Source organism: Lolium perenne, chromosome 6, assembly GCF_019359855.2.
Source record: "Lolium perenne isolate Kyuss_39 chromosome 6, Kyuss_2.0, whole genome shotgun sequence".
NCBI lineage: Eukaryota > Viridiplantae > Streptophyta > Magnoliopsida > Poales > Poaceae > Lolium > Lolium perenne.
In genome coordinates, this window is record NC_067249.2 from 118,929,562 (window position 1) to 118,954,234 (window position 24,673).

Sequence of the window (24,673 nt, forward strand, 5' to 3'; positions counted from 1 at the left end):
GAGATCTCAGCCGAACTATTCGGCACCCCATTGTAACCCATTATCATCATAATCAAGAACAGACAGGCAGGACGTAAGGGTTTTACCTCATCGAGGGCCCCGAACCTGGGTAAATCGCTCTCCCCGCTTGTCTGTGAACCGATGTCTCGTGTCAGCTTGCAGGATTCCATCAACCCTAAGCCCCTATCGGAGGGCATTGGCGAGGAGTACCCTCGACAGGGGTTGCGTCGGCGACGCCGTCCTGCCGGCATCGAGTCATCCACCAGTAGCCACCACCAGTTCATCGCATACCAGCAACATCACCACACCATCACCAACATCGGGAGTAAGCCGAGAGCAGAAACGCGTGTGGGCGCAGGAGGCGTCGGGCCGGTGGGGTGGTAGCAGCAACGTCTATGGCGGAGCCACGCGCAGGAGCAGAGAGCGTCCAGGCGGTGGGGGCCGACGGCGAATATCCAGTCGGGGCGGAGCCAGCAGATGGCAACGCCAAAAGCGGCCGGCGATGACCAGACAGGCATGAGGCAGAGCTAGGGTTTCGGGGTCGAGGCGACCGCTAGAGACCACAGCGGCCAAATCAACCTAGGGGAGGTGGTAGAGTTCGTCGAGGAGAGCAAAAGCCCCATCACGCCGGTGCCGGGGTTGGCCAGGAGCGGCCGGGGGCGAGCGGCGCCGCCGCAGGGGCGTGGTGGTCACGAGAGAGAAGAGAGGTGAGGGCGGTGACCGTGTGCGTGCGTGTGTGTGGGGTGAGCGAGAGAGAGGGGTCGGGTCGGTGTTTTGCCTGGCTCAACCAGGTCGAGTTGGTCGGGCCAGGTTGGACCGGGCCTGGTTTGGGCCAAACCAATGGGCCAGCCCAACAGACCACTTGGTCTATTTTTATTCTTATTTTTTATTTGTTATTTTTAGGAAAATCTTTTAAACATTTAAGTAAAATAAAAAATAAATCAATAAGTAGAAGTGAGTATCATAAAATGACCTCTATAAATAAAATAGAAAACAAATACTTAAAGTTTAAAAGAACAACAAATGAATTTCCTCTAAAATTTTAGAAGACCAAATTTTAAATCTTAAACTATTAAAACCTAAAAACTAAGCAGATAATTTCTTGTTTCAATTCTTCACATGAAGAAAATATTAAATATTACTTCACCTTAAGATTCCCTATAAAAACAACCAATATTTCTAGATGGTTATGTCTAATCCTATGAAATCCTAGATTGATCATTATTTCAATTAAAAACCCTAAACCCTAATAGTATTTATCCTATTTTTTCTTAATAATACAATGTTAAATCCATTATTATTGTTATATCAAAGTGATTAATAATTTCAACTTTGTTACCAATTATTACTTTAAGAATTATGTCACAATTTAGGAACCTAGATCTAAAATAAATAGAAGACCAACCTCATGATTTCATGTGGTCATCTCAAATGGTTTCAATTCTAAAATCCTAGGGGATTAGCCCATATAATTCTATGAGCTTCACCTATACTCATAGAACCCTAGTTAGCAACAAATGAATCCATGTTTGTGATCTACTAAAACAAAACCAATTCACATGTGATCATTATTTCATGTCTCTGCTTTTTAATTAAAACCTATATGATCCACTAGTGTCACTTAGGAACAAACCCTAGCTTGTTAATATGTTAGCACCATTGATCATCAATCCTAAATACCACACCATTAGGATCAACCTCAACCATCAAACCCTAGTAGAACCATAATGATGAACCCTAGTACCAACCTTGTGTAGCAATTCACATTACATGCTCCTATCTCACTAAACCCTACTTAGAAAGTAATAAACCACTTAGCTTGGCAACCATTAGAGATTACTTAGTTAAGTAGATGTGAAGTCATAGTAAACCCTAACTCATAGCAACACCTTGACCATCATTCTTTGATATGATACCATAATCAACCATAGTAATAAACCTGCTAATACTTGCTACAGATAGACCAATTCTGTTTAAAAACCCAACTAATCCCTATTAGAAAACTAAATGAATCCAATAGTAAACTCTAGAAGCCATAGCTCCTATTTATAATAGCTCTTGTTCTTATTTAATTGGTTCTTCAAAAGTTATTCTTTTGAAGTACAAAGGTCAATCAAACCATAGAAGCCATAGTTCTTATTTGAAATACTTGCTAGTTCTTAATTAACATGTTCTTCAAAAGTTATTCTTTTGAAGTATAATATAAATAATCATCAACCATGTCCTGTAGAACTTAAAATTGACCACTGTTCTTTACATATTGTTCCACCACTATTCTTTATGTGTGTACTTGTTATAATGTCTTATATCACTTGATTATGATGCTAATATAACCAAACCCTAATAAGAACCTTGTTTGAGAACCATTCTAAAAGTGCAACACACCCTAAAGAAATCTTTACAACTCATCAATCTTAAACCATCGGGATCAGGTTACGCTCGGGACGATTGCATCTCATACTATGCATTATAGCATCTTTGCCAGTTCTTTAAACATTGTCCTTACCGGACGATGATGGTATTTCAGCATTTGGAGTTCTCACGTATCGAAGCTTTGCCTGCATAATCTTGCAGTCAAGAAAGGCAAGTTCATCGCTTGCTCATGTCATTTGATTATTTGTATCAAACTATATGCAAAGTACTATACTTATCACTCATGCATTGAAAAGCAAAGTATTATTTTACAATTATGAATATGACTATGTGGTGGGCAATGGAACCATGGTATGTGTTGATATGGTGGAGGTTCCATTGCATGGGTACTACTCATCTAGGACTAAGTACCAATGCCGTCCAGTGATTCTAGCGCCGTACATATCGCGTTGACCATAAGATCTATAATGGCTCTAGGGAAGTCAGCTGTATCTTTTCCCTTCTGCACGCCAACGGATTGGTAGAGCCGCGGGGTGTTGGAGGCACTGTCGCAGGTTGGGATAGCATTTTAAATCCCCATCCGTGTGTGATGTTGGGCTCTATGGTCTATGATGGATTATCCAAAGTACACCGTGAGTAAAGCCGTATTATCGGGAGAAGTCTACTGGGGGTGTGCGGTTGGACAAAAGGGTGGGTTTGCAGTCGCGGAGAAGGCAGTGATTGGCTTGGATCTTACACCTGGCCCCACACCAAGGAAGTGTGGACGAGAAACGCGTCTCGGCAAGGCATCAAGGATAAGTTCTCTTATGGGAAAAGTAACGCACCTCTGCAGAGGATACTGAATTGTGACTGTCACTCCCTGTTCCGGGAAGGGAACTGCGAACGCAGCAGGAAAGGAACTCCACGAAGTTCTGGTCAACCTGTGAAGACTGACGGGCATAGTTTTTCAGAATAAAATAAACCTTTTGAAGAAATGTTTATGAAAACTTGCGTTGGCCTATGACTTTCTGGTCTATGGCTGTAGCTAGTGCATGATACACTTATTTCCTAATATGAACTTTCTGAGTACGCTCGTACTCATTCTATCCCATTTGAACCCCCTTCTTAGATCAAGGCACCGAAGGAGAAACTACCGTGGAACTCGAAGACAAAGAAGTCCACTTCAACAAGATGAAGAATCCAGTCACAGAAGTCAATGGAGTCAACTTATGTAGCAGCTACAATGGAAACCTAGACTAGTAATAGAAGGGAACCTTTCCCTAATCCTAGCACCTAAGTAGCTAGAATTCTATAGCAAGCCAAGTAGCTCTTAAACTTGAGTTAGCAATAAGATAGACTACGAGTCGTTCTTCTGGAGCTTTATTTGAAGTTTTACCTCACTGTAAAGTAAGAGGCTGTGTTGATCTTATGTAAACAGTTCGTGTGTACTTCTATAGACATACCTTGGTCTCGCATATGTTTCTGTTGTACCACTCTGAGAGATGTAATATGAGTGGAACGGTGTTTCACTTGTGTTATGTCAACGACTTGTGTACTACACCATGCAATGGTACGCTGGGTCATCACAGCTGGTATCAGAGCAAATGCTTTGACCCTAGGATTAAAACCCTTTAAAGGAGACCTATAGGTTTTGGTAGTGTCTATAGGAAGTATCTTAGCTAAGCCAACTATACTAAACCAAATATTCTTTTGACTTAAGATGGGTATTCACTTGAGAATAATCCTGACACACTTGAGTCAATCTTTCTTATCTATCTTTCTTAAATAAAGTTAATTAGTTATCTTGCTTCATTCCAAATAATTAGAACACCATTGGAGCTGAAGATAAAGGGTGGTAGTAGACCACAGTTGGTATACAACACATGGTAGTCCAAAGAGAGGATACAACCACAAGGAAGATATCCTATTGGAAGAAGTATACCAATACAAGTATGGTTAAGTAAGAGTCATTTAAAATGTCAAATGGCTGATGTTAAGTAAGAGAGATAAGTATATAAGGTAGTATATGTCTATGATGAGTCAATCATGGGAGGTAAGGAAGAGTGATAGGAAATACATGAGTCTACTTTCAATAATAAACTAGATACTCATATATGATTCACTTGAGAATCATGATATGAGGGAGTAGAACATCATAAGTACGATAACATAAGTATGATAAGGAGTAGGATTTAAGGAATAGTTCGAAAGCTTAGGCCTTAAAATCCTGGAAACTGTATTAAGTATGCTCGAACCATAGATGATAGTCGGAAGAAGGCTTTATTAGAGCATAGCTTATAGAGAAACTTGGAGTTATAGGTGGTATATTCTAAACAATCATGTGTTTAGAGTAGACATGTTAGAACTAATTGTATTATAGGAAGTAGTCCTCAATAGCACATATATATGGTATACTATTTTGTTAGTACTTCCAAAGAAAACTAGGTTAACTTCAACTATCCCAGGCCATTTGTTTCAAGTTTGTCTCATTGCAAATGTGCAATTAAGATAAATGTTGAGACAAATAGTAGAAATTCACGTATTCGTGCTAAGTATCACAACCTAAACCTATCTTATGTGGTGTTATATATTGCACATCTACACCTGATGTTTAGGGATGTCTTACCCAACTACTATATTCAGGCATATAAGGATGTGTATTATAAGCACAAAGCTGGATTTTATTGGATTTTCATTGTCTGACTAGATCCATACATGAAGTTTGAATTTGATATGCAAATGCATGTTGCAATATCAAGCTCTTACTTGATGTTATAGGTCTAGAGGGTAAAGGTATCCGTGTGAGGAAGTGACGAATTCTGAAGATTTTGAAAACAAGATGAAGGTTCACTAGAACAAGGAAGTAAGGTTGTGGGAAGTAACCACAATACTCTGAAGGAAGGACAAATCAAAACTCACTTTCATCCCCAATTCAGGAGTACTTCAACATGGAAGTACCATGAAAGTGGGAAAAATAGTGAATATGGAGCAGTAGAAGTGGAGCCATATTCATTATGGAAGAAGGGAATGCAAGTGAAGTCACTTACAATACTATCTTCATAGTATCAACAAGTGGTTATCTTGCAAAACAAACCCTCGAAGAAGGAAAAATAGACAAGTGAAGTCGCAGCTCGTATAACAAGACCACAGCTGATATAGGATAATCATGAAGAGAAAGTATGTGAAGTGAGGTATATCCTAACTAAAACTGTAAAAGTAGCCACAGCTGGTAGGTAGATATTGACTAGAACCATAACATAGCCACAGCTGGTATCCAATAAGCCATATCTAGTACTAGATAGTATGCAGCTGGTAACAGATAGTCCGCAGCTTAATCGTTCTTTCACTCTAAAAGAAAAAAAAGATTCCGTAGTTGGTATTCCGTAGCTAATAGATATTTAGTTGGAGGATTCACAACGGATATCCACAATTGTGTGGATACACCACAAAGAATTCTTCGTGAGACTCTAGAAAAGTATAAACCTAAACCAGACTTAGACCAATCTTCTAACCTTGGATTTTAATGATTAGAAGGAAAGAAGTTTGAAGATCATTAGTAAACTCCAAGGGGGAGAGGAAGGCTGAAGGAGAAGTAATAAGATATTATTTGTAGGGTGATAGATGGGGAAAAAGGTCTGAACTGAAAGGAAGTCCGATCTTATTTTTATAAGGTTGTTGGGAAGTACCCATATAAAAGTACTCTCAGGAGGTTGTCAGACCAGAAGCCGAGGTTCATATCTCGAGGAAGTAAGGGTTAGACCTTAACTCTAGTGGGTAATTGTATTTACTCAAAACCAAGAGAACTTAAGTAAGCCTTAGATAATGAAGTTGGAGGAAGAAGTTATCGGAGGACATGCAAAGTTTAAGAAGGCTTAAGACCGAAGGAGTTTGACAATACCAAAACATAAGCCTATTAGAAAAACTCCTTTCATGGAACCTAAAGAAACCAAAAGGAGGATAACTAGCATAAACTAGAAGCCATGATTGGTTGGACTAAATGAGTCTCATCCATTCGTAGGAATAAACCACTAGGACCATGCATATTGTAAATACCTTACTAAGTACCATTACTTTCGTTTTGGTAGTAAGGGAAAACAATACCCTACCTTAAATAAAACTTTTCGAATTAAGGTTTGGGCACCGCAGCTGGTACACCGTAGTGCCATATTACACCGTAGTTGGTAGAACCAAGTTTTTGGGTACCCAGATAGGAAGCTATCACCACAACCATTAGTAAAGCCCATTAGCATAAGAAGCTGTCCTAATCCAAGGATCTTTGAAGAATAAGACTAGAAGTTTCGAATGTTAGAAAGAAATCCTAGAATTAAAAGGAAGTATCAGTGCCAGACATCAAAAGACTACAGGAAGGATCTGGATAAGGGATATATTCGGTTATATCTAATGAGATCACTAGAGAGTTTGAAAGGATTGTGATCTGTTCAAGTCCGTTCCACATTACGAAACGTGAGAGCGTTCGAACTTCGGGGCGAAGTTCAGTTTAAGGGGGAGAGGCTGTAATATCCCAGGTTTAGAGGCAAGAAAAAGAGAGAACACGAGAGTGTGCATTGCATTCATGAATAGAAAATCCAGGAGATTTTTGCGCATTCATCTAAAACACAAAGTGATCGAGGTTTCTCTTGTGTCGATGGAATTGAGGTATGTCATCGACACAAGTGCGATAAGTTTCGACATGACCTTTGTTGATTTATTACGATGTCGAGGGAAATAGATTGAATTCAAATTCAAATATGAATGACAGAATTCAAATAAGATTTTGAATTGGAATTTGAATTCTAAACAATTATATATTACAAGGTAAATATAAATATAAATGAGAATCAAATATTACAAATAACAATTCACATAAGTGTTATTACAACACTTATTAAAATATTACACGTTACACAAGAAATATGAGAATACAAAATGGAACTAAAAGAAGATAATAAAAAGAAAACCCTAAACCAATCTTGCTCTTCTCGAATTCCCAAACATCTTCTTTTCCTGCAAAAGTAGACAAAAACAAAAGAGGGTTGTTGATTGGTTAGAATGTATGCATCTACTGAGGAGATGCAAATTTAATGTTGGAGCTAGTACTTAGGAAACCTGGGAACTTGTCCAGATTTCCTAATTTCACTGGAATCATCAAGTTAAGTAAGTAGGCAACACTTTAGAAGGCAACAGGAGGCAATCAGACAACATTTTATTCTCATTCCATCGAAGGCATCAACGAGGCATCATCATTTCAGGCAGCTAAACATCATATCTTTAGGCAACAATGACAAATAATTGATAAGCAGCTAAGCAGACAAAAGGCAACAATTTATCAAGTGACTAATGTCAAATTAGCACTAGCTCCTTATAGAAAATTAAGCCACAACCTTTTCCATTTAAATTTGGATTCTATATTGACATGAAATGGTCAATATGAACCAAGCCAAACTACTTAGGAACCATCAGGGGAAGCCCACATGAATTAACACTTGGCGGTACCAAAATAAGGACAGTATGGTCAGGCAAGGGATAAAGATGAACCAGTCATGCTTTGCACCAGCAGGCAAGGAAAGCCAATTTGGCCACCTCCACATGGAGAAAGGGGCCACCTGCAAGCAGCATACTCAACACATGCAAATGGGGTGTTGTCAACACCACAGACAGCAGCCCATCACTATATAAACAGCACAGCCACAACAAGCCAAACCATTTGATCTTTCCAGCAAATTCATTCCAGCCATAGAATAGCATCAGTAGCTATAGCACAGCAAGAACAAATCCACTAGATAAACCACTGAAATCATCAGATAGATCCTAGGAGAAGCAGAAGCAGCGAGGAGGTGCAGGCTAACCACAAGAAGCAATCAGCATCCAGAAGACAGGCTACCGAGTACAGTAGGTAGCAATTCAGAGACCAGATCTTGCAGTATATGTTCCTATCTTTTGCATAGTCATGTCAAGTAAATCAGGGGAATAATATAAATCTGTCCCATCCAACTACCCTTCAACTAGAACTTGTCTAGGAGGATTTGATGGACTATTTCTCTCAGATCTGGCATAGAAGTGCTATGCTATATTCATCATAGAGTTTGGAAAGTTGCAACTAGTATCTGTTCTTATCTTAAAAAAAAATCTAGCCTCAGCCTTTGCATCATCGGCAAGGCTACAAGATCAAGCATATAATCTGTTCTTATCAGTTTATATTTAGAACGAGAGAAGCCATCTATGAGGGCAGCTAGATTCATAAATATAAGCCAGCCAGTAAATAATCAAGCACAAGTATCTGTTTATATCAAGCATACATCATATAGTAATTATATGCCTGGGTGAAGGAATCATCCAAATAGGGGCATCCTCAATATATAGCAACTGGTAGATCAGTCAATCAACTTAATACATGAAATTACTTGGGGTCCAGAAAATGATTTCCTAGGCCAACCAAGTAGCACCATGGCAGCAATCAGAGGCTACAAGCATACAAGCTAACCCAGCAAGCCATCAAGTGAATTGCCAAATTGAGTATCAAGTAAATAAGGTCTCTGTATACATCAATACTAGTATACTAACATATCTCAGTTCATCCTTGAGATAAACACAACCGTAATCAAATCAGGTAATTGAAATTATACATTCAGTTTGGTCAGCCTAATGCCACCACAAACTGCACATGCTTTGGATGATTAATCCATCCAAAAATGAAGCATTCCACTTCACATATGAGTTACCAATCTTAAGCATATAATATAACTCACTAGCATCAATACTTGACTGATAATTTTACAAGTCATATAGCACATGTATAGCACTCCCAATCATATGCAATAATCTGGCCTAGCACACATAAAATTTTGGCCAACAAATGTATAGCCATAGAGAATACAGAGAGAGAGGGAAAGAGGGTAGAAATAGCTCACGTTGCAATTGCAGCAGTAGAAGCAGTCGACGCCGGGGTTGCGTCCGCGGCACCGTTCCACTGGCGTCGAGGTCGAGGATGCAGTGAGGACAGCGACAGCACCACCAGTTTATTGACGCCGGGGTTGCGTCTGCGACGCCGTCCTGCCGGCATCGAGTCATCCACCAGTAGCCACCACCAGTTCATCGCATACCAGCAACATCACCACACCATCACCAACATCGGGACTAAGCCGAGAGCAGAAACGCGTGTGGGCGCAGGAGGCGTCGGGGCGGTGGGGTGGTAGCAGCAACGTCTATGGCGGAGCCACGCACAGGAGCAGAGAGTGTCCAGGCGGTGGGGGCCGGCGGCGAATATCCAGTCGGGGCGGAGCCAGCAGATGACAACGCCAAAAGCGGCCAGCAATGACCAGACATGCATGAGGCAGAGCTAGGGTTTCGGGGTCGAGGCGACCGCTAGAGACCACAGCGGCCAAATCAACCTAGGGGAGGTGGTAGAGTTCGTCGAGGAGAGCAAAAGGCCCATCACACTGGTGCCGGGGTTGGCCAGGAGCGGCCGGGGGCGAGCGGCGCCGCCGCAGGGGCGTGGTGGTCACGAGAGAGAAGAGAGGTGAGGGCGGTGACCGTGTGCATGCGTGTGTGTGTGGGGTGAGCGAGAGAGAGGGGTCGGGTCGGTGTTTTGCCTGGCTCGACCCGGTCGAGTCGGTCGGGCCAGGTTAGACCGGGCCTGGTTTGGGCCAAACCAATTGGGCCAGCCCAACAGACCACTTGGTCTATTTTATTCTTATTTTTTATTTGTTATTTTTAGGAAAATATTTTAAACATTTAAGTAAAATAAAAAATAAATCAATAAGTAGAAGTGAGTATCATAAAATGACCTCTATAAATAAAATAGAAAACAAATACTTAAAGTTTAAAAGAACAACAAATGAATTTCCTCTAAAATTTTAGAAGACCAAATTTTAAATCTTAAACTATTAAAACCTAAAAAACTAAGCAGATAATTTCTTGTTTCAATTTTTCACATGAAGAAAATATTAAATATTACTTCACCTTAAGATTCCCTATAAAAACTACCAATATTTCTAGATGGTTATGTCTAATCCTATGAAATCCTAGATTGATCATTATTTCAATTAAAAACCCTAAACCCTAATAGTATTTATCCTATTTTTCTTAATAATACAATGTTAAATCCATTATTATTGTTATATCAAAGTGATTAATAATTTCAACTTTGTTACCAATTATTACTTTAAGAATTATGTCACAATTTAGGAACCTAGATCTAAAATAAATAGAAGACCAACATCATGATTTCATGTGGTCATCTCAAATGGTTTCAATTCTAAAATCCTAGGGGATTAGCCCATATAATTCTATGAGCTTCATTTATACTCATAGAACCCTAGTTAACAACAAATGAATCCATGTTTTTGATCTACTAACACAAAACCAATTCACATGTGATCATTATTTCATGTCTCTGCTTTTTAATTAAAACCTATATGATCCACTAGTGTCACTTAGGAACAAACCCTAGCTTGTTAATATGTTAGCACCATTGATCATCAATCCTAAATACCACACCATTAGGATCAACCTCAACCATCAAACCCTAGTAGAACCATAATGATGAACCCTAGTACCAACCTTGTGTAGCAATTCACATTACATGCTCCTATCTCACTAAACCCTACTTAGAAAGTAATAAACCACTTAGCTTGGCAACCATTAGAGATTACTTAGTTAAGTAGATGTGAAGTCATAGTAAACCCTAACTCATAGCAACACCTTGACCATCATTCTTTGATATGATACCATAATCAACCATAGTAATAAACCTGCTAATACTTGCTACAGACAGACCAATTCTGTTTAAAAATCCAACTAATCCCTATTAGAAAACTAAATGAATCCAATAGTAAACTCTAGAAGCCATAGCTCCTATTTATAATAGCTCTTGTTCTTATTTAATTGGTTCTTCAAAAGTTATTCTTTGGAAGTACAAAGGTCAATCAAACCATAGAAGCCATAGTTCTTATTTGAAATACTTGCTAGTTCTTAATTAACATGTTCTACAAAAGTTATTCTTTTGAAGTAATATAAATAATCATCAACCATGTCATTTAGAACTTAAAATTGACCACTGTTCTTTACATATTGTTCCACCACTATTCTTTATGTGTGTACTTGTTATAATGTCTTATATCACTTGATTATGATGCTAATATAACCAAACCCTAATAAGAACCTTGTTTGAGAACCATTCTAAAAGTGCAACACACCCTAAAGAAATCTTTACAACTCATCAATCTTAAACCATCGGGATCAGGTTACGCTCGGGACGATTACATCTCATACTATGCATTATAGCATCTTTGCAAGTTCTTTAAACATTGTCCTTACCGGACGATGATGGTATTTCAGCATTTGGAGATCTCACGTATCGAAGCTTTTGCCTGCATAATCTTGCAGTCAAGAAAGGCAAGTTCATCGCTTGCTCATGTCATTTGATTATTTGTATCAAACTATATGCAAAGTACTATACTTATCACTCATGCATTGAAAAGCAAAGTATTATTTTACAATTATGAATATGACTATGTGGTGGGCAATGGAACCATGGTATGTGTTGATATGGTGGAGGTTCCATTGCATGGGTACTACTCATCTAGGACTAAGTACCAATGCCGTCCAGTGATTCTAGCGCCGTACATATCGCGTTGACCATAAGATCTATAATGGCTCTGGGGAAGTCAGTTGTATCTTTTCCCTTCTGCACGCCAACGGATTGGTAGAGCCGCGGGATGTTGGAGGCACTGCCGCAGGTTGGGATAGCCTTTTAAATCCCCATATGTGTGTGATGTTAGGCTCTACGGTCTACGATGGATTGTCCAAAGTACACTGTGAGTAAAGCCGTATTATCGGGAGAAGTCTACTGGGGGTGTGTGGTTGGACAAAAGGGTGGGTTTGCAGTCGCGGAGAAGGCAGTGATTGGCTTGGATCTTACACCAGGCCCCACACCAAGGAAGTGTGGACGAGAAACGCGTCTCGGCAAGGCATCAAGGATAATTTCTCTTATGGGAAAAGTAACGCACCTCTGCAGAGGATACTGAATTGTGACTGTCACTCCCTGTTCCGGGAAGGGAATTGCGAACGCGGCAGGAAAGGAACTCCACGAAGTTCTGGTCAACCTGTGAAGACTGACGGGCATAGTTTTTCAGAATAAAATAAACCTTTTGAAGAAATGTTTATGAAAACTTGCATTGGCCTATGACTTTCTGGTCTATGGCTGTAGCTAGTGCATGATACACTTATTTCCTAATATGAACTTGCTGAGTACGCTCGTACTCATTCTATCCCATTTGAACCCCCTTCTTAGATCAAGGCACCGAAGGAGAAACTACCATGGAACTCGAAGACAAAGAAGTCCACTTCAACAAGATGAAGAATCCAGTCACAGAAGTCAATGGAGTCAACTTATGCAGCAGCTATAATGGAAACCTAGACTAGTAATAGAAGGGAACCTTTCCCTGATCCTACCACCTAAGTAGCTAGAATTCTATAGCAAGCCAAGTAGCTCTTAAACTTGAGTTAGCAATAAGATAGACTACGAGTCGTTCTTCTGGAGCTTTATTTGAAGTTTTACCTCACTGTAAAGTAAGAGGCTGTGTTGATCTTATGTAAACAGTTCGTGTGTACGTCTATAGACATACCTTGGACTCGCATATGTTTCTGTTGTACCACTCTGAGAGATGTAATATGAGTGGAACGGTGTTTCACTTGTGTTATGTCAACGACTTGTGTACTACACCATGCAGTGGTACGCTGGGTCATCACAATGTACTACTTTGTAACAGAACAATGCTGGGCTGCATAATACTTTATGACAAGATAATTTTTTTTAAACAAACGGTTGTATTCAAGGGCAAGATGGAGTAATGGATCTTGGTGAATTATTGTTGGTATATTTCTTGTTTCTCTGATGTATTCATAAAATATTTCAGGGAACTTGGTTTGGAAACATCGAGTATAGTAGACAACGAGTTAGAAGAACTGTTTGAGTTATCTCTTAGAATGTTTGATACAAGATTACCACCTGGAGTAACCGTTCTCTCGCCCTTTGCTGAAGATTCTTCACTGACTAAAGTTGCAGTAGAGGTATGCGACTGCATTATCTGTATTTGTCCAAAGTCCAAACATGAAAGACCAATGTGATCTGTTGTTGTTCCTCCATTTATTACTTGAAAACTCTTAGGTATTCAAACGATGTCTGCCTTGGTACAGTTTAACTTTGAGAATTGCCTCCTAAAATGTCCTCTTTCTGTTTGCTTTGCTACGTGAAGAATTTACCAGAGGAGTTATTTTCAGTGCTTCGAATGATACAACTGTTGCGCGGGCTGACTGTTGGGATGGGCCTCCGTTTTTCATAAAACTATTTTCTTTTCACTGCCAAACTTTTTTCCTCTTATTTTGCTATGACTATTGTATGTCATACCTTGACTGGAGTTTCGTGGTATGAATAGAGTGACCTTAGAATAATACTAATTCCCTGTTCCTGTTATTCCTGCAGATTGGAGAAAACTCTGCGGAACTACTCTTGTCTAACCACTGGTGACAACATTATGGTGGCATATAATAACAAGAAATACTACATCGATATAGTTGAAACAAAGCCTACAAATGATGTAAGCATAATTGAGACTGATTGTGAGGTTGAATTTGCCCCACCACTTGACTACATAGAGCCTGAGCGACCAAAACCTTCTGCTCCTCCTAGCGCCGATCCTACTACAGGTAGCTTTCTTTCTTGCACTTAATTAGTACTCCCTCTATGCCAAAATATATAGCGTATTTTGTATTTTGAAAGTCAATCCACGTCAACTTTCACCAAGTTTATATGAAAAAATATCAACATCTAGAACATCAAATGAATATCACTCTAGATTCATCAAGAAGTAGGTATAGATGTATTTTAATATGATATATGTTGGGTATTGTAGGTATAGATAGTTTTCTCAACAAACTTGGTCAAAGTTAGTTTTTTTTTGACTTTCACGCAATATAATGCGCTCTATATTATTGCAAGAAGTCTGAGCTTTGATATTAAAGATATGGTCTGATCCAGTAGTGATCTACATCTGAAATTATGCTTTCATCAATGTCATGCTCTTTAACTTATGATGTATTTTGCAAATTAGCGTGGTGGATGCACCCGATTCTTAGAACAACCTTTGTGTGCAGGGTCATTATAATGAAAAAGTAACATAGTATAGTATATGCTTCACTGGTATAATGTTTTGCATGCCTTAGTTTCCCCTTGATATTACTTTTTCTTGTATCACTTATTTTGATAGATGCTTGTAACAGTGCCATACCTATATGTAAGCTCTATAATTTTTTTACATTCCTTTGAATTTCTCTATGCAGGCAATTACTGCTACCAGTACAAAGAAGGGTGATCTGATACTCGGTGAGATCCCGTCACAGATCAAGAACAAGGGAATCACTGTAGATGTGAAGGCCAACTCAGCCTCAAATGTACACCCCTCTCTCAGTCTCTCTCTATATACTTGTATCTGATATGTTGTATTGTGCAAACAATTCCTCCAATATCCATACTTATGGTGAGATAAATGTGACCAGTTTACTGTCTGGCTGACTAACATTGTAATCATTTTGCTGTGACTTCAAAGTCTTGGTACTGACTCTGCTGATCTATTTGGCAGGTCATTACTACGATTACCGCTGATGAGTATGCGGCGCCAGGGCTGAAGACCATCTTCAGCTTTGCTGTTCCTGATCAGAAATCTGGAAAGGTAGTGTTCTGACCCTCGATGTATTCGTATCGTAACTGGAAATTTATTGCTTAGTTTGATTTTTTACCCTTTCTTTGCAGGTCGAGCTCCAGTACTTGCATGATTACGCTGGTATTAATGCAAGCATTGGTTTGACTGCTAATCCTGTTGTCAACCTCTCTGCTGCATTTGGAAATAGCGCTCTAGCTGTTGGTGCTGATGTCTCACTTGATACTGCCACCAAGAATCTGACCAAATACAATGCTGGGCTTAGCTACACCAATAAAGATCTTATTGCATCCCTGAACTTGTGAGTTTTTAAAATCTAGCTATGTAATTGTTATTTCTAAGTTTTACTTTACAATTCTTTGCTTATTCGATGTATGTGACATCTTCATACGTAGGTATTAGTCAAGTAACTAAAATACCCTTAAAATCAGTCACCAATATGTTTATCTTGTTTGCAGTCCATTATGTTGCTAAACTCATACTTTGTTTTGAAGTGTGTAGGGTGTAGTATTTGTCTGGCAGCCAACTCATACTACTTTGTTTTAAAATGTCGGGCATATTTTGGCTCTCCATATTTGGACTTTGACCATGAAGCTTTTGTACAATATTTGTTAATCGTTCAAAATTCCCAATCATAACCGAGTGCTTTTGGTTTAATTATTGGCCAAATCATTGATTTGAGCAGTGAAACTACGTCTTATGTTTTGAACGAAGTGAGTATGCACGGGCATTAGTACTCCCTCTATGCCAAAATATATAGCGTATTTTGTATTTTGAAAAGTCAATCCAGGTCAACTTTTACCAAATTTATATGAAAAAATATCAACATCTGGAAAATCCAATGAATATCACTCTAGATTCATCAAGAAGTAGGTATATATGTATTTTAATATGATATATGTTGGGTATTGATAGTTTTCTCAACAAACTTGGTCAAAGTTAGTTTTGTTTGACTTTCACGCAATATAATACGCTCTATATTATTGCAAGGAGGGAGTAGCTGTTAGGATACATTAACTTATTTTGCCATTCATTAGTAAAAAAGGACCTTCATGTTCCTGTTGCAGAGGCCCCAGTTGAAGAGGAACCAAAGTTCACTCCCTTCATAGGTCCTGGAAGGCGCCTGGATGGGAAGGCCCCTAAAGATCTGGAAGGTTCATCCTCCTCGCCTGCAAAGCGGCAAGCCAATGCGACCAACAGTGTGCAGCCCTCAACAACCTCAGCCTCCACATCACAGAGCACCGCACCACATAAAACCACGGGAAAACTGGTGTTTGGCCCCGGTGGAAGCCAGTCATGAAAAGAAAAAGAAAAGGTTGGTATTTTCTTAGATGCACCATGTGGTGGTTGTCTTGGGAACTCAATTACCATATTTTCTGGGCGTTTGTCCAAAAGTCATCGGGATACACTACCTTCCAGGCTTCCAGCGTAACATTTTGTCCAAAAATGAGGTATATCATGGTTAATTCATAGAATTCCAAATAGATAATGCAGCTACTATTTATTATCTGCTAATAATATATGTGGTCTATAAGAAGCAAATGCACAACACTGGTGTTGTTATAATATTTTTTAAGTTTTAATCATGTACTTGAATTCCAAATAGGTAATGCAGCTACTATAAACTGATTACTTGAATGCCTAATATTTTGGTGCCAATTCATTATTCACCTCTTACACATATCATAATTGTTGGAATACTTACATTTTCGTCGGCGAGGATAGCATGGTAGATTAGATCACCTCGTCTGTTGTTTTTTATTCGACAGGAAATAAGTTTCGCAGTTGCCTCCCAGGATCTGTTGTAGATATGAAATTGTTCCACATTGCAGAATGTAACATGACTGCATTATAAACGGAGAAACATGAGTAAAACGTGATGCTAAGAACATGAGTAAAATGTGATGCTGGAACTTACCTTGGTGCCATTACCCTCTTGGAGGCGTGGCGACTGAGAAGGTATTGACTCAGCATGGTGGTAGATTGAAGATGGATCAGCTGGACTGAGATGAAGATGACCTTAGCCTGGAGTTTTGTAGACGTTTCGGAAAAGAACTGAGCTATGGTAAGATGGTTCATTCCTTGTAATTTAATGTAATTAATATCGTTCGGGTTTCATTCCTTTAGACATGCGTCCGAGGCTAAGTTGCCGAGGCATGGTCACTCGGTAAATTACCTAGTCAAGTCCTACTTTTATACCGGCGTCCTTTAATTGACAATAATGAGATTTCGTGATTACTGGGAAGGATTAATGGGGAGATTACATACCATGCGTCATGGGTGAATCATGGTCATTTATTTCTTGATTTATTTCCATGCGTGATAACAGGTGCACGATTAGATTCCATTAATGAGATTGCGTGATTCCTTATTTCCATGCGCAGTATTTATAACCTGGCGAGGCGATGGGATGCGGTCGGCCCATGTTAACGCCTGGCCCAGGCGGGTGGGCAACGAAGGACGCCGACGACCAAGGACGACCAAACGTATTGGCAGAATAAGGAACCAATTGAGTCTTTTTAAGTAGTAGAGATTTTTGTCGAATTTGTTTCTGGAAGCTCACTTTATGTATATGTGAAAGTTCAGTGTGTATGTCAGTCTACGCTTTGTACTACACATCCTGGTACCATGTGCTTCATATGAAAATATCTAATGTTAAGCACATGTATCCTTTTCCTATAAATGTTAAAAAACAAATGAAGTTCACTGTTTAGGCTTCCGCGGTTTGATATACAAAAGATCGAAGTCCACTAAGAGAAATAGAACAAAAACAGAGAAGTTAGATAATTCCATACTTTAGTATATTTTGAACTGCTCCTAAACCATAACTTTTTTGGAAATATTCAATATGAAAATTTGCACTTTTTCCATAACTTTCTAGCGACGTATCATTTGTACCATTCTGATCGAAAGTTTGAAAACTATCACAAAAAATGAAAGCAAAATCGACAATTTACATACTCCGTCAGGAAGTTCACTAGCATGTCCTGAGAAGTTCACTCTCATATTCAGGGTAGTTCAACTAGTCTGCATTTTCTAGGCGGAAATCATATGCATGAAAATCGTGTGTACAGCCTCCGGGTTCCCAAATTGACCGCCACCCCATGCAATTGGCAATGATATGACTATACTCATACTCCACGGTGCTGAAATGCCACACCTAACCAATCTAAGTGAGACAATTTTAAAACATTGCGAGTCGGCGTTGCATCCGATTGTGGGTATTTCTGATATTAATTTTAAACAGTTTGGAATTTGGAAAAATGTTCAACATGAAAAAGTTTCTATTAATCAATATCTATCCAACGACATATCATTTGCAATAATCTGACAAGCGGTTAAAAATTACAACCTAAGAAACCTTTGAAAAAACGTGAAGTTTGGAAAATGGGAACAACCGTTTTCAAATCTGCTCTTAAACCGTGACGAATTGGGGAAAATGTTCAACATGAAAATATTTCGTCTAGGTAATAGCTTTCCAACGACATATCACTTCCATCAATCCGACAAACGGTTTAAAAACCAGAGCATAACAAGTCTAGTAAAATCGAGAAATTCATGAAAACATAGTTTGGTATATTTAAAATTAGTTTTAAATCATACAGAATTTTGAAAACAAATATAAACAAAAAATATGCGCAATTTGTATATCTTTCCAACTCCATATCATATGCGTCATTCTGATAAGCGGTTCGAAAATTGGCTGCAAAACACTGTTCGCCAAAACATGAAATTCTAGTATTCCGCCAGGAAGTTCACTTCCCTGCAGCGGAAAGTTCACTTACCTCTGTACGGGAATTTACTCCCCATATAGAAGTTCATATCTGAAACGGAAGTTCACTCCTTACAATGTTGAGGTCCATCTGGAAGTTCAGATGCAGATAAGGGGAAGTTCAGATCTGTGTCCAGAGAAGTTCAAATGTGACGGAAGTTCGCTATATTTTCTGAAGTTCACTTCAAACTAGACTAAAGTTTCAGAAGTTCGCCCTGTACAATATTGAAGTCCGTCGGGAAGTTCAGATTTAGGGAAGAAGAAGTTCACATACATGTACCGGGAAGTTCAGAAAGGGTTCGAGAACCGGTTCGAGAATAGCATACATATAGAGCCCAACTATTCTTGAACCCCTCTTAAGAGGGGTTCTAGAATAGCTATTCTTGAACCCCTATTCCCGCTTTACTTTCTACCGACCCGAACCAACCCCGACCCCAGGCACGGAAGAAACCGAACCGGGTCGTCACCCCACCCCACCCGACCTTATCTTCCTCTCCCGACCTTTTCCCCCATCCCCTACATTCCCGGCGGCCGGCGGCGCCTTGTAGTTCCCCTGCCGCGCGCCCCCACCATGTCCTCTCCGGCGCGCCCCCAACCTATCCTCTCTGGCGCGCCCCACCCTTTCCTCTTCGGCTCGCCGCCCGACCCCATCCCCACCGGCGGGCGGCCCTCACGTACCCTTCTTCCCCGGTGCGCCGCCCGACCCCATCCACTCCGGCGCACCTTCCCCACAACCGGGCGGCGCCCTCACCTACTCCTCTTCCCCGGGGCGCTGCCCCAAGCTTTCCTCAAGATCCAAACTCCTCCCCTCTCCGCCGCTGCTTGCGCCACCCGCCATCCGATCCGTGATCAGCGAGCCAAACCCGAGTGCGCGAGTGATCTCGCTGGAGCCCGTCTAGCCGCCCCGCTCGTGGCGGCGCCGCCCATCAGGGACCCGTGCTCCGGCTTCTCTCGTCGCGCTAGTAAGTAATCCTGTGGTCGATTGTCCGATGAACCCTGTGTGCCCGATTTGCGGCGGGTGGCTTCAGTTACATACAAATCCGGTGCATTTTTGCTTCGTGGGATCGTTACTTTGGGACTTAGGGCTAGGAAAAAGTGATTTCATCAGAAGTTCTTGGGTGGATACTGTTAGCAAACTGGGGATGCAGGTGCAGCTTCAGGAAGGCTTCTTGTATTTTGTACGGGCAGAGGAAGATTTGTGAACCAACTAAGTCTGTGATGAAATGTACAGCCTTCTAACTGAAACTGTTAGGATCCTTCTTGTTTTGTTTCAGTAGCCAGTGTCTATGGGTGTGATGAAAACTGTAGACTAGGAAATTTAAAGCAAAAAAATAGGGACTTCTACTGTCACTGAAGTTGTTAGGATCTTTCCTGTTCTTAGGCTTCAGAAGAAGAAACAAAGAGATGTCAGAGATGGTTGTGGCCTCACCTACTGGATTGGGAGAGATGCAGGTGAGATACCAGTCGGCGCCCGCGCAACCTGCCTGCTAGTCAGAGAAGGAAGTTGAAAGAGTGGGAGGGACTGGCCTGGGGCGCCGCTCAGCTTCCCCATCGAGGAGATGCAATGAAGAGGCTGCTTCTGCAACACTTCATTTCATTTGCATTGTGCGGTTCAGTTGTCCTGCAGTCGAAGTTCTTTTTCCTTCTCTGAAGAATTTCAGTTTACCACAGGAGTCCATGGAGAGCGACCATGTGAATCCACCGCGCCGCTCCTGGGACCACGCGCATGATTTTCGAGGACTAGAGTAGGTCCGCGTGTACTCGGTGCTTCACGGCGTACCGGCATACGTCAGCTACATCTTCATTTCTTCTTCTTGATCATATCACATATATGTCTTCAAACCGATGATCTTGATGCCAATACACAAGATGTATCTTTATTTGCATCGCATCCATACTTGAATCCAACACATGGAATACAAGTAGAACCTATGGAGTATTCCTTCATATAAACTCAATGTAAACATTAGTCCATAGGGGTTGTCATTAATTACCCAAAACCACACATAGGAGCAATGTACCCTTACAGGTAGCGGCCCCTTGCCCCTTCTTCTTCCTTGAACTTGGTGCTGGTGTGGAGGAGGTTTTCCCCCTCCTTGGCGGCTGCCAAGGAGGTGGATTTTCGTCAAGATGGATGGATGCCTCCAAAACAAGGGTTTCCCCTCAATATATAGTGGTTGAGATGCAATCTTGGCCATGTGATGGATGCCCCTTTGATCCAAGGGCAATTGGTCTGGTTGCACATAACCGAACTGAAACTGAAAAACTGTACCGAAAAAATCTAACCATAACCGAATTTCAGTTTTTATGGTTTTCTGGTTAGGTTTCAGTTAGTGAAAGTACTAACCATATACAACTTAGTTAATTTAGTTAATAACCGAAATAACCGCAGTTAACCGAAACAAAACCGAATAGCCTGGCCTAACAAACAATTTCGCTTTCCAGGCCGATCACACATGCGCGTTAACATTTTATATACGGCTAGAAGGGCCCATTATACCACGAAGGTACTCCAACGTGTTGGTATGAACTAGTTACTATACATTCATTTGAGGACAGGTCGTTGAGTTCAATTTCCTAATAGACTAACAATGCTGCAATTTTATATTTTGGCCGCATTTTCACTATCTATCATTTCTTTCTCCCAGAACACAATTAATTTAGTCCTTAAATATATAGAAACAAAATATATGTCCATAAAAAATAGGTGGTATTTAAAAATTTGCGTCAATTTTGGTTAATTTGGTTATTACCGAAACCGAACCGAATTTACATGGTTATTACCGAAACCGAAACGTATTTTTATACGAAAGCGTATTACCGATGTACTGAAACTGTATTTACTGAAAAAACGTATTAACCGAACTAAAGTAACCATATTAACCGAACGCGCAGCCAGAGCAATTGGGCACCTCTAGAACCTTGCTAGGACTCACCTTTGTACTTTATGGAGCCGTGGCTTGGCCAAATCCATCAAATATGGCAAGAGTTTGTGTCAATCAGGTCACCAATTTTTCAGTTTCCAAAACTGCCTTTGTACCCAGATTTCGCATACGAACTCCGTTTAGGTCGTTCTTTATGTCAAATTGAATGTATGGAAATTTCCCACATATTTTTCAATCGGCACTTTTCCATTTGACGCTGTCTTCGGGTCTGATTTGGGCGATCTTTAAAAAGTATACTACGGGGACAGATTTCAGGAAACTCCAGATTTCACCATAATGACCGGTTTCCTTCCATATTTGTCTATTTCCTACGCAACAAAGTTTAAAACAAGAAATTGTGCACTTTTGCAAATATTAATATGTTAGTCTTAATAAATATAATAATGTTGCAATATAACAAAGATTTTAATACAATAAAGTACAAACTCATGTATGCATTTTACATGCATCAGCTGTGTGCGACCATAGAGCCTTCGCACATCGTCTAGGTACTGGTAATGTCAACGACCATGACCTGACCCATGACAAGGCCCAAGAAGGTACAAGCACCGACAAGCCCAAGACACGACCCAAGAGGATTACCCAACTTCCATCTCGTCTTCCAGGCTATGAATGGGCCCGCTAGGCCTTGTAACCTAGTGAGAGCTGAACCATTGTTATAAGCGAGGTTACGGTAGCTTTTAGGTTTGGCTTAGATTTTGGATGAACCGGACGGCAATGCCGTGTAATGTTGAACTAGCTTGCGGGCGGTGGGGAGGAACAAGCTAGAATTCGAATTCCTTCGGGCAATTGGTTCATCGTTGTAGTAATCCACTTGGTAGCTTACACTAAGTGAGCCCTGTTGTGGTCACAGTCAAGAGGGACATTCTCGACCACGGTGAGGTTCTACCAGCCGGAGACGATGACGTCGCTATGAGCTACCCCGGAAGAACTACTCCTACACAAATACGCGCAAACTTACCAGGAATCTAATGGTGGTCCTTTCTTGGACGGAGGTGGCCGGAAACGATCTAGTCGTCGAGGTTTCTGGTCGCCAGTATCGAAGAAGAACGACACGATTCTCCAGACTCTCGCCTCCCCACGACCTTTCTTCACTCGCTGACGCCCCTCTCACGATGGCGCTCAACTTAGATTACTTATTGGAGCTCTGGGTGGCTCCAATCGGTGGTGAGCGAGAGCTCCGCCACTAAGTAGGGTTTTGGCTTGAGAGCCAACTCGTGGGCAAATAAATTAGGGTTCGGTCCTAGGGTACGGGCTGCTATTTATAGGGTCAAATGGCGGCTGGGTTTGAGGATGGCAATTTACCCACGGGTACGGGTATTCGTGGATACCGTGCCCGCATGGGCAGGGCATGGGCACACTTTTATGACCATGGGTAGTATCCATACCCTACCCGTTAAGTTATAGGTAGGGCACGGGTATAACCTCGCACCCGCGGGTATACCCATACCATGCCCTTTTATTGTCAATTTCTTACGCGGCACATCTACTTTTATGGATTTATGATTTAGAACATGAGAATGTAATTTTCATATTCTGTTAATTCTTATGTACTCAACTACTCCTTCCATTCCTTGATATAAGGTGTATAGGTTTTTCCGAAAAAAAACTCTAAAATATAAGGTGTATTACGTACTCAGTTGGACATTTTATTACGGATTCGATTGAATTTTCTTAGCTCATGCAAACTCCTATATTTTCTCAAAGCAATAATTCAGGGGTAATCTTGCCCAAAACTCGTGTAACTTGCCCTCAATGTGTGTTTCTTAATCTTCATGCCAAAAATTGTACACCCTATATTTAGGAACGTAGGGAGTATATGTTATTGAGTTGTGATAATTCATTTTTTAATCAAAAGTATTATCAATAAATATAAAATTATACACACACACTCTCTCTCCCTCTCTCTCTCCCTCTTGTTAGTGAAGCCTTTTATATTCCCTTGTCTTACTATCAAGTGTGATCTACTAGTTTAACTTCCTATGATCACTCCACTTATTTGAGTAGGGGTTCTAGATTACTAGACAAACCTATTTGAGATCCTATGATCATCACTCTCCTAAATATCTCTTAATGATCGCATTGATCTCTTTGAGTTGTCGCTACTATTATCCTCTCTTGTTAATCCCCACAATCCAATTATTCCACCTTTTAACTTGAAGGCTGGAAGCTTTCTCATAGTACCACCTATTGACAACTCATTTTTCGTAGTACATCCTATATAGCCTCTACTACTAAACCTAGATTCCTATGTGGTTCTTATACACTACCTAGTGATCATGACGCTAATCCAAGGTTAAGTGGCATTGAGCTACCAAAGTTATGTGTCTCTTCCAAAGTGGTGATTGAAGGCTAACAACAACCAGCTTACATGCCAAGACTGGGGGCCTCTTGCTCTAGCACCCGGAGCTTCGCCCCAAGTGGTTATATCCCCAGCGCGAGGTTCTTACTGCGTTGTGATGTGGCAAAGTGGTGGCTCTGGAGCTAGACCCGATGGCGTTTCTTCAGTAACTTTTAGGATCCTCGGTGCAAAAATGATAGGGCTTGTTTGTAATTTCTTTTTTCCCTTCGAGCCTTTTTGTAATTGTTACTCCACCGCTCAATGAAAGCTTCTAGGCCCCTTAGGAACCATCCCCAGTTCCAGATTTTTTTCACCTTGTAACCCAAAAGTCACTCATCCTGACATAAGTTACCTACTATATAAGTCTCACTGAAAAGTTGGTATGTTGTTAAATGCTAATGATGCCACCAACTTTTTTTAGTTCATGCATGCAAATGGGCTAGAGAAGAGTGAGAGCTGCACTGTCAATTTGGCTATCTATAGGGCGCCCAGAGGTCATCCAGTTACAGTTTTTGTCCTAAAACAATCCTCGCATAGTTACAGTTGC

General features: G+C 40.6%; 1 protein-coding gene across 1 annotated transcript; it reads left to right on the forward strand.

The window, feature by feature from the left end:
* Nucleotides 1-13,194: 13,194 nt before the first annotated feature.
* Nucleotides 13,195-15,394, forward strand: LOC127319517 (mitochondrial outer membrane porin). The gene is made up of 5 exons (XM_051349491.2): nt 13,195-13,199; nt 13,269-13,422; nt 14,692-14,802; nt 14,991-15,080; nt 15,161-15,394. The coding sequence occupies exons 1-5, from the start codon at nt 13,195-13,197 to the stop codon at nt 15,371-15,373; spliced, it is 573 nt and encodes a 190-aa protein (XP_051205451.2). The 3' UTR covers nt 15,374-15,394.
* Nucleotides 15,395-24,673: the final 9,279 nt, after the last annotated feature.